General features: G+C 35.9%; 1 protein-coding gene across 4 annotated transcripts in view; it reads left to right on the top strand.

Annotated features, from left to right (window-relative positions):
- LOC131926236 (cysteine-rich secretory protein 1-like) overlaps positions 1 to 11,406 on the top strand; it is a 42,342-nt gene extending 30,936 nt beyond the window's left edge. For all 4 annotated transcript variants that reach the window (XM_059281556.1, XM_059281554.1, XM_059281555.1 and 1 more), the window contains 4 exons: positions 2,246 to 2,391; positions 3,947 to 4,041; positions 6,872 to 6,960; positions 10,646 to 11,406. In XM_059281556.1, the coding sequence (XP_059137539.1) occupies positions 2,246 to 2,391; positions 3,947 to 4,041; positions 6,872 to 6,960; positions 10,646 to 10,773 (458 nt within the window). In that variant the 3' untranslated portion in view covers positions 10,774 to 11,406. The remainder of the gene's footprint in view (positions 1 to 2,245; positions 2,392 to 3,946; positions 4,042 to 6,871; positions 6,961 to 10,645) is intronic.
- Positions 11,407 to 11,847: the final 441 nt, after the last annotated feature.

Raw genomic sequence — 11,847 nt, 5'->3', positions numbered from 1 at the left:
CTGCAGTTTGTGCTCATTGAATGTTTTATATTTTACACAAACTGTCTTTCCTGAGGCCAGTTTTGTGCCTTGCAACCAGTTTACAATTAAAGCAAGATGTGGATCTTCTCTTTCTCTGCTTTGAAGATTAGAAACTGATGTCTGGATGAAAATAATTGCTAATTATGGCCTTATAAAGAAAATGTGTAATTAGATTCTCTTTTTAATTTTATCCTATTATGGTTTTATCTATGTGTTTGTGTATCTCTGTGTATTTATGCATGTGTGCATGTATGTAAGAATGCTTCTAGAGGCCAGAAGAAGGCACCAGACCCTCTGGAGTTTACAGGTTACAGGTGGTTGTCACAGTGCTGTTGTCACACGTGGTGGTAAGCTACACTGTATGGATGTTAGGAGTTGGATTGAAGTCTGCTGAAATAGGGAGGTATATTCCTACATGCTCAGCCATTTCTCCAGCACTCTGAAATTAGAATTTCTGTTTTCAACCCAATTATTAATGATGTGGCTTTTTGTGTTTCCAAGCTATTTTTTTAATTATAAAAATATATTTAATTTGATCAACTAATTCTTCATTTTGCTCAAGAAATATCAAATATCTTAGTATTTACATTTACTATTTCCTTCATTATTTTTGATGGGGAGGAGACAGGTCTCACTGTATATCCCAGGATATCTTCAAATTTCTGACCTTCCCACCTTAGCTTGCTAAGTCCTGGGATTTTGTGTGAAAGCCACCAATGTGTGTGCACCCAGCTCTTCCTTCATTTTTTGTGAGCTCAACTTATGAAAGCCTAAAAGGACATATTATGTTAAATTAAAAATAAACTATGAAACAATATTTACATAAGGAAGTGTAAAAATGATAACAAAATTAATAAATAGACCATGAGATAATATATTTCTTAAAACATTAAAAATGATCACCTTTGGTCCAATTTAAACCTAATAAATTAATAATCTCTTTTAAAGGTTTTACTTCTTAGACATTTCTAATTTAATAACATAATGACTAAAATATAATTTAAAAGGCTAAAATATTGTTAAAGTTTAAAGTAATTTTTTATTTACAGAGCTTGATAAAAATAATAAGCTATTTTTGGAGGTTAAAAGATGCTTTTTTTCCCATTCTTTGAAGAAAATCTGGCCCATGAAGTTTTAATATTCTAGGTAAGACATGACTGTAACATGATTTGCTAAACGGTCTTATTAATAAAAAACCCAGAGCTATGAATTGGGGTGAAAGCTGAAAGATCAGAGAGCAAGCCAGCCACGTCTTACTTCTAGGAAATCCTCAGCCAAAGAGACAACTACTTCCTGTACACTCATGCCTATATACCTTTCTGAGCTCTGTCATCTTACTTCTTCCCTCTACCCAGCTGTATCACTTCCTCTTCCCTTCCAGTTCTATTACTTCCTGTCTGTCTGTATAGACCTCCAGACTTCTATGATCAACTAGTGCTGGGTTTAAAGGCGTGTGCCACCATGCCAGGCTATGTTCCCAATGTGACCTTGAACTCACAGAGATCCAGATGACTCTCTGCCTCCAGAATGCTAGGATTAAAGGCATGGACTACCACTGCCTAGCCTCTCTGCTTAACATAGTTTCTAGATTTTTCCTCTGATCTCCATAAAAGCTTTGTTTATTAGAGCACAAATAAAATATCACCACAGATGACCTATATACTTTGAAAATATAATCCTTTCTGTTTTGTTTGCTTTGTACTTGTAGTTTTTAAAGAATAACTGTAAAGAAGGCTCACACAGAACAATAATGCTAAATACATAAAATTGTTATAGAAAATCTCCTGCTACTCAGGAGAGAAATGAAAGGAGTTAATCTTGGTCTTCTTTAAGACTGCAAATCCACATTTGGTACACTTGAGGCACAGGCATGCACACACACATACACATATGCACACAGGTGTGGAGAATTTAATGTGTGGATGAATGAGTTTGAGGATAGAAGCTACTGAAGAAAAGATTTCTCTATCTACTTAGTGCTCATCGTGTTTAGCACACACATATTGAATACCTATGGCTACTGTTCAGCTAAAGGTTCATCAGGTTTGAATCATGTTTCTTAAGCAATATTCAAAAGGAACTGCGAGTAATGACTTTAAAAAGCAGGGATTCTGTGTGTGTGTGTGTGTGTGTGTGTGTGTGTGTGTGTGTGTGTGTGTGTGTGTTTATGTTCCTCTTTTTTCCTTTATTGCTGTCTTTGTGAGTGGTCTGTCTTTTTTCTTAGATACAACATGTGGTGAGAATGTCTTCATGGCAAGTTATCCAGCATCATGGTCTCATGTAATCCAAAGCTGGTTTGATGAAGCCAAAGATTTCAAGTTTGGTTTAGGCCCAATTCCAGCTGATGCAATAGTTGGAAATTATACTCAGGTAAGAAAAATACTCTCTCTGTAAGTGCTAGGCAAGGAAATATTTTTAATTACTTGATTGATTTCAGTAAAGAATTTCAGGACAGAGAGTTTTTATTTTCTTTTTGAGACATGGTCTCACTATGTAGCTCAGAATGGTTTTGAACTTCCTGTCATCCTATCACATTCTCCCAATTTCAGGGAGCATAGAGAGAGTGCACACCATCTGTACACCTTGGGGAAGATCTTGAGTTGTTTGTTGTTCATTGGTCTTGACACTCATTGGCTATTTGAGCTGCCAGCTTTCAATGGCTTATCTAATCTTTGTAAGGGAACATACTTGATTATTTTTCTAATCATAATTTCTTGACTCAAGTCCCCAAACAGAGGTAATAGCCTATATTCTAAGGCACCTCCCCAGACTTTAACAGGACTGTACATCAGGTCTGTATGGCTCCTGAGTGAAAAGGGGAAAGTCTCCTGGACTTTTATTACCAGAAAACCTGACAGCTACCTTCCTGCTGGATCTAAAGGCCAGGGCCTTGGGCCCTTTCCTATCAAATAAAATGACTCTTTTAGCAAGAATTATACGATTTTGGCTCCATCCTGTCCATAGTCAAAGAGGGCCTTCCATAACTAGGAAGTAGATGATATGGGGATCCTGCTTGGCTGGGTAAAGGAAAGATCCAGTTGTGGTACAGGCATGGGTCAACTCCCAATATCTGACCTGATCCGATTCTGTAGGCTGAGAGACTTGAGCTGAAACACAGTTTCAGGAGGAAACTAGGGTATCCAAGGCCAGAGCTCCACAAAGAAGCATCTACCACATACAACTTCTAGGAAATATGCTGAGTGTTGGCCTTTCATCACGATGAACCAGAAAGGTTTGCAAGCCACTCATGATCCCTGTCCACACAGATAAGAAGATACTCATGATCACACCTTAGAATATCAAACTGAACCCTATCTTCTATGATACTGGGGGGAGGGAGTTCTGGTTCATCTTTCAAGGCCAGGGTTCTATGGACATAGGACACTGTTTTTGCAAAGGCACTCAGAGTAGTCACCTGCAACATCTTGGTCAGTTTGGTGTCTGACCAGGAATTGACCCGATATCCAAATTACCCTTTAGTTGTTTATGGTCACATGCCTGTACGGCTGAAAGTAGTGTCAGAGGAGTTATACATCACACCAGGGTCTTCCTGGTGTCCATAGATTCTTTGATGCCTTTCATTTTGACACGAAGCTCTTTGGCCTCATCTCAGCCTTCTGTATCCTCATCATCATGGAAACTGTCAAAGATGAGAAAGAAGAATAAAGCTTCTTGGAGATGGGGCTGAAGCCACTCTCAGCCTTTATAAACTCCACTGAGTGCTTCCTGAAAGTTTTGCCAGACTAGCTGACCAACAATAGCCCCTTAGGGATGTTCTAACATCTGTAGTTTGATTCAATCACTTAAATATATCTATAAGGCATATAGAAATAAAGTATACCAATGGTGTTTTTAATTTTGTATTTGTTTTTCTGCATTATTTTCCTATCTGACCTGTGCCTTGTCTTTGTCTCTGGGTGTATAGGTTGTTTGGAATTCATCTTTCCAAGTTGCATGTGGAGTTGCTAAGTGCCCTTACCAATTATTGGAATATGTATATATTTGTCACTATTGTCCTCTGTAAGTATCTGCTTCAAAGTTCATTTTCAAATGCAATTTGACATTTTTAAATTATCATAGTATAAAAGCAAATTAAAGATATTTTACACATGGAGAGGGAAATAAAAACTTCTAAATATTCCCTAGAGTTGAAACTTATTTAACTAAATCTTTGAAATGTCCATCTCATCAGTTCCATGAATCATCCTAGGAAGCGTTTTCCTCACCTTTAAGAATGATTTCTCTTCCCTACTCCATTGCTGTTTTCTGGACTAATGGTGACCTCATGATTACCCAAGTATGAGGATTGTAAGATTCGTATTGTCTGTTCATGCTATGTTTGTAGGCTACAAACTTTTAATAGTAGACCAGGAGTGAACATGAGTGAGTGACACAGGTTAGTGATTGTGGTGCTTCTAATTAATTGATCCTACCCCTGATTATATAGGTTGTTGTATCTGTTTTTAAAATTTAATTGTTGAGGTGCAGTAGTGTGAAACTGCACTTTAATCCTAGGACTTGGAAGACAGAATCAGGCAATCTTTGTGAGTTTGAGGCCAGACAGGACAACACAGAAAATAGTTTCACAAAATTCCAAAAAAGAGTTTGTTTTATTTTTTTGTGAATTTTATATAGCAGTACTGTATTTCCTTCATTTCCATACCCCCTCTGCTTGAAATCTTCCTACCCCACACTTTCTCACAAATTCATGATCTCAGCTTTGTTATTGTACTAGCACAAAGCCTAACATGGACAAACATAGATACAGATGTAATTAAAGTATTTTTAAAGAAAAATTCAGCTAACATTAAGTTATGAATATATATTCATTTTTTTCATGGGAATTTTTTTTAAGGTCTCAAACATAGCATAGAAGGGAAGTAAATTTCTGGCTTTAAAATCAAGATATAATAAATGAATTTTTCAGAATTTTTTAGTAAGTTCTAAGGAAAAAGTTTTAAGATTTTAGCTTTCTTAACTATTTGTAATATATTAAGGACCTCTCAAAGAGCCTTTGAAGTTAAAACTTAGTGAATTCTTACAGGTATAAGGTAGCAACATTTGGGCTATAGAGATGACTCAGTAGTGGAGAATTTTTGCTGTTCTTTCAGAGAATCCAAGTTTGATACCCAAGAAACCATGTCAAGTAGGTCATATCTATTTTTAACTTTAGGACTAAGGACCTATTCTGTCCTTTGTGGGTGTATGGGTGTTCACATGCATAAATAAGCAAACAGAAATTAAGCTTGGAAAAATAGCAAGCAGGCTAGTCATTGTTACAGTTTTGCAGAAAGATAAAACTATGGGTTATTTTCTCCCCTTGCAGCTTATATAGGATATTTTAATACTATGAGAGCTAATCTGGAAGAAAGAGGCTTCCAGGTCAATTCCAGCTCAATTTCTCCAATTCCTGTGTCTGAAGTTGGTGATGTTTTTAACAATAAGCTCTTATCTTTGTTCAGAGAGGCAACCATGGGTGATAACAAAAGGTTACATTGACCTGAACAAGGAACTATGGGTAAGCTATGGGTGTTAAGAAAGGATCAGTTTTCTTCATGGAGGAGACTCCTGATAAGTTATCCAATCCCAGTTTGTCAACCCTAAACACTTGTGGACACCAAAGTCATCAAATCCCCTGGAACTGGAGTTACAGTCATCTGCAAGGCACCTAAAGTGGATGCTGGGAACCAAACCCAAGTCTATTAAAGGGAAATGTCCTTTTAAGTCCTGAGACATCTCTCCAGCTCTATTATTCTTTTAATACAAGAAACTTATACAACAAGAGGCTGAGGGTCTTCAAATCAAGTCTTTCAAATGATTAATTTCTAATCTGTTTGTGGGTTGAATAGTAGGATCCTCAAAGAATTTTCAAGCATGTTTCTGTTGGCATTAAGTAATACAAAGAAGGAAGCCACTGGGCACCATCCAGCTGCCTGGTCAAGTAAGCAACTGGAGCTTGGTACCTAGAAGTGTCAGATGAATAATGAAGAGGGCCAAGTGACAGATCTTGTACACTGCTTTATGACTTTTTCATTTTTAACATTGCTCGTACACCTAGAGCTGTGTTCTGCATATAGAGGAGAGGTTCTGCTGAAAGCCCTTGGGCATTTCACACACCACCCTGCCACCCTTAGTGCAATGGAGAATCTGACTTTTCTAATTTCCTGTGATGATCAGCTAAGCGATGCTCCTACTGAGGCGTCGGCTTGGCACTTTCAGAGTATTGCACCATTCAGATAGTTTATATAAAGAGTTTTTCTCATTAATATTCTCATTTTGATAAGCATAGAAGTCTCAAACCCACACGCTACCTTTAGAAACACCCAAACATTCCTAAGCATTAGGACTTTCACAATTATACACTAAATACCTAAAACTCAGTACATCATCATCGGTACCTCATCCACACTATAGGAATCACAGCATTTTCTTGTATCTAACTTTATCTATAGGAAATATTTTTTACACTCAAGTAGCATTACTCTCTTATGTATTTTACAGGTTTATCAGGAAATGAAGAGAGTGTTTCAACAATAAAACATTTCTAAACTTTTAGATTCTTATTTATTCTATTTCAGTTGCTCAGGTTCTGACATGATGGTTGAGGGAAAAAGTGAATGGATTAATCATCCCATTATTTCACATTTATATCTGAATACTCTTAGGAAATGTTAGAGTTTTTTTGTATGGCATAACTAAATCTTTCAATAGGATTCCATGTATATATATGTGTATATATATATATATATATATATATATATATACATATACAATGTGTGTGTGATATATGCAAGTATTTGAGTGTACAGGAAAAATTAAAAGTATTTGATGATTTTTATTTCATTTTCAGTGGTAATATTTTAAGACGGAAATACATTCCTTACACAATAGGGGAACCGTGTACCCTTTGTCCTGAACACTGTAAAGATCGACTCTGCAGTAAGTTTTATTAACATATTAATATAATAATATCAAATCTGTTTTAAGATTTAATAGCATGGACTTATTTTCAAGAGAATTTAGAATTACAAATTTTCCTTTGTTTAGGATGTATGTACTTTTGACATTGAAAAACAGGATACTCTGTGTTGTCGAAGGAAACATCTAAATCAGTGCATACTTGCAACTATATTGGTATTATTGCTATTTTGAGTCTACAGAAATATTCCTGTGGCTATAATTCCATAAATTTCAAGTGAGTTTTCTTATCTTCAATAACAGTGGGATCTTAATGTTGGCATTTTAAGAAGACAAAGCAATATATATCTAAGTGGTTGAGATAATAGTACACAGGTCAGCCCAGAGAAGGAAGAAATATACTACAATTCTTTGCCCACCAAGGAGCTTAGTACAATAAATTCTCAAGCTCCTCCAGAGCATCATTTGAATTTTGTGTTACATTTTTATTTATTTATGAATGGGTATTTGTGTCACTCTGTATATGTACAGACATGCATGTGTGAAATGGCTTCTGTGTGTGATTGTGTGTTGAGGTTAGAGGACAACTTGTATGAATTAGTTCTCTCCTTCCATAATAAAGATGTGAGAGATTTCATCACAGGAAGGAAGTGAAATGAATGTCATAGTATCTCATTTTTAGTATTATTATGAATATAAATACAAAGAATTAATGTAACCCCAACATTCTGTGGGCAGAAGAAGGAGAATCAGGAGTTCAAACCCAGGTTGGAATATTGATCAAACTCCAGGTTAGCCCAGGCTACATAAAGGAACTGTAACAGCAATAAGGTATTTATATAAATAAAAATAACATCAAAGTTAATATAGAAAATTCTGGTGGCAATTCACTGGGATTTTTGTGCATTCTCCAGTGATTTACAGAATTCTTTATTGTGCATTTGTTTAAATAAAGTTCACAGTACTAATGATATTAAGATTATAAACTAAAAAAGGAAGAACCAAATATTCACAGCTCTGCTGAATGTGTTTTAAAAAGAGACTATCCTAGCACTAACAAATAGCAAATTGAAAAATTAACAAAGAAAGAGAAAGAAAATGACCTTTATTTTTATTTTTGAAGTTTAAATTTACTTATTTGTGGTTTAGGCTGTTTTCAGTTTTGAAATAGGGTCTCACTATGTAAAAAAAAAAACTCACCTAGAACTCACTATGTAGTCTAGTCTGATCCCAAACTTCTTGATCTTCATGTATCAATCTCCCAGGTGTTATGTATAGTGTATCCTTCAAAGAGCTCTTAGACAAAGCATAATGAAAGAGCCAAGTAGGAGATATTGATTCAGAACTAGTCATTTTGTGTTATTAATACAAAAGTTATGAAAATGGGTTGCAGAGAGAGGAGGTAGAATACTAACACTTTTATGTTAACTGTGCTTGTTCAGTGATGATGAATATATACAAGCATATGGAGAGGTGTAAAGGGCCAAAAGGCCTAGTGCACACAGATAAGCACCAGAGAAGTCAGGAAAGTTAAACAGAGTTTATCTCTTCAGTGGAATGAGATGCATAACTGCTCTTTCTGGAATGTCGGGTATTACAAGGTTTTACATCCTGGTGATCCTTTGCTATCTCATGAGACAGGCTCCACTGTATCTCCCAGAATTTGTTTTACTTATTCTAGACCCTTTACCTGTAAATCTTCAGCATTGATTTTAGGTCATAAAACCCATTCTTATAAGTGATGTCACTTGTGCTTTACAACAGCCTAAGTGACTTCTATGTCATCTTAGGGCCTGGCCAATCCTGATACCTTCAGGGGTTATGTTTACTTCAATCATCTCCCTAGACCCTAAATCTTGGACACTATCTCTGAGTCAGTGGTACCCATTCTTATGAAAGAAGCCAGATGTACTTTGTAAAGAATCTCAATGTAAACATGTCTTCAATTGCTGTGTACTTGGGACTGAGTTAATTGTTACCAGATAACTTTTTTTCCAAAATTGTGCTGGACTGAAACATGGCTAATATAAAATGATCTCGGCCAGACTCTAGAAGTCCTGGACCAGCACCATTACCATATAGTCAGGCTGACTTTCATTTTTATCTCTTCATGGATCATGTTTTTTTTTCCTCCTGCTGGCTGTAAAGCCTGCAGAGAACCACCACACAAAGTGAAAGAGGACTAGCCATGTGGCTGTAGTGGTGCTTCTCTGGAGGTTGAATTAGCAGAGGTATATGAGTGTATGGGCTAGATTCTAAACTAGGCAACAAATAAGACTCTCTCTCAATAAAAGGTACCAAAAGTACAGGGTATAAACAAGATATTTTGAATTATTTGGTAATTATGGATTTCCAATTCTCTGAGACTGGGTGAGCTGAATGGAGGTTCATGAGCTGCCGAAATACATCAAAGACATGACAAAGACTGTAGGGTCATGAATTTCAATTGAGTTTTTTGGGTTTCTGGTCACTGCTGTACATTTGTATATAAATATTTAATAATCAGAAGAAAATTCTCCACTACCTACTTTTCCAAGCCTCTGTTTTCACAAAATTAGCTCATCTTGTATGAAAAACAGATTCAAAGTCTAGTGTAGATGTAACCAACTGTCTTTTTAAATAAGAAACACAGAACCAATGCAACGAAGAAAAGCAAGAGGTCAGAGCTAAGAGCTAAAACCTTATCCTTCCTCTTGTGGTGGTCCTATCTCTCTGAACCAGAGCTACCCCTGTGTTAAAGTCTTTATATAGAGTTCCTGTTCTTCCTTCTCTTTGGTTGTAAACCCAACCACATGACCACCTCGTCACGGCCTGTTTTTATAGACCTCCAGGTTTTCTATGATTAGTATTGAAATTAAAGGCATGTGTATCCAATACTGGCTGTATCCCTGAACACACAGAGACTTACCTAGCTCTGCCTACCAAGTGCTGGGATTACAAGCGTACGTCACCACTGCCCTGCTTTCCTATGGCTTGCTAATAGCTCTGACCCCCAGGCAACTTTATTTATTAAATACAAATAACATTTTAATACAAATAAAATATCACCATAATTTAGGGCAATCATGGACAACAAAACATTCTGGAAAGATTTAATGGTCAGTATTTTTACATAAAGAGGCTAGCTGCTAGGAACAGTAGCTATAGAACATGTTTATGAAACTTGTTTTGCTAAGAATATAGAGTTTAAATATTTACCATTCACAAATTTAGAAATTACTTGCATAATGACTGACATTTTAAATAGTGGGGTTCTTTTTTAGTATTTATCTTTATTTTATGTTTATAAATGTTTGTGTGCATGTATGTATTTATGCACATTCATTTGAACTCAGTGACCATGAAGAACAGAAGAGAGCATTGGGTCCCATGGAACTGAAGTTACAGGTTATCTTAAGCCATGACGTGGATTCTGAAAATCAAAACCAGGTTCTCTGCAAGAAGAGCAAGGACTCTTAATCACTGAGCCATCTTTCTAGCCTCTAGATAGCTTAGTTCCTCAAAGAACCACTGAAGTTAAATTTCTCAAGCATTTTGTGAGTGAACAAATACATTAATTCATATCAAAGGCATGTCATAAAGCTCTAATTTTAAAGTACATTCATTCATTTGCTCAATCCCCTTCTCCCAATTCATATGTTTTATTTTGTCTCTGTTAATAGAGGAAAATAACAACAAAAATAATGAATTCTTTTGTTTTTTTCAGCAAATAGTTGTGAATATGAAGATGCGAATATGAACTGTGCAACAATAGATCCTTCACTATTCTGTCACCATCCAATGGTTAACCAAAATTGCAAAGCTACATGTAACTGTGAAGGCAAAATTCATTGAATTTCCAGTACAAATGAACAGGGCCATGTGAAGAAAGACCACTTCCTCTACTTAGGCTGGTCACCTTCCACTAGAAAATTAGAGGTACAGATACATTGAAATGATTCCAAACAGTAGATATTCCTTTCTTCTCTGTTGTTCTATTTAGTAGAAATATTTTACATCCAAAGATTTTAAAATAACATAATCAATAATACCTTTGGACCTTGACCTCTGAATTGTGACACATTTATGGAGTTGAGTCAAGCTCAACGTTATATAATTTCTGTATGACTAAGGTCACTGAAACTCTATCCTGAAAATAAGAATCAGGTTCCCAGAGCACAATGGAGTGAAGAAATAGCCTATACTTCCACTGTAACTGTCAGTCATCTTTCCTAGCTCTACCTAGATATTATATCTGAAAATAAATCCCCATTAGCTTTCTTTGATTTCTTCCCACCATTTGCTCCTCTTCACATGCGCTGAAATTAGTGGTTCAAATTCTAAACTTCAATTTACATTTTAGTTGTTGAGTTTTTCAAGCACCTTATAAAAATGAAATGTAATGAACAGAATTTGCATGTCCAGGTGACTGTGTTGACCTTGATTGTTTGAAAAAAATTTAAATAAATCTTACTATTTGCATATTAATCCTCTCCTAGTATTTGTTTGAATTTATGATTTGGAGTTTGTTAATTCCAGTATGGTATCATAATATTTATGATACAGTTACTTAATTTTTACTGACATTAAGGTTTTTAGTCTCCACAAGTGTTTACACTAACCAGTACACACTTCAATTAATATGCAATAGTGGAGCCGAGTTTGATAAATATTCCTGATCCTACCCCTGGCATATCCAACTTTCAGGCCTAACCCAGATCTTATATCCGCTATGCCCCCACAGACTGGTGAGTCCAATGGACCCTAGAACACCTGAATTAATTCCAGCCTTAAGACATCCTGTTCACTGAGATAACTCTGATGCACCATAGAATCTAACATCAGACATACAATCAATGAAAGAAATCCACATTTCCTGGTCAAATTGCTAAAATATAATATGTACAGCCCCAACAGTGTGACCCCATT

Source organism: Peromyscus eremicus, chromosome 16_21, assembly GCF_949786415.1.
Source record: "Peromyscus eremicus chromosome 16_21, PerEre_H2_v1, whole genome shotgun sequence".
In the NCBI taxonomy this organism is placed as follows: domain Eukaryota; kingdom Metazoa; phylum Chordata; class Mammalia; order Rodentia; family Cricetidae; genus Peromyscus; species Peromyscus eremicus.
The sequence above is the reverse complement of the archived record's forward strand: the minus strand, read 5'-3'. Positions and strand labels throughout refer to the sequence as shown.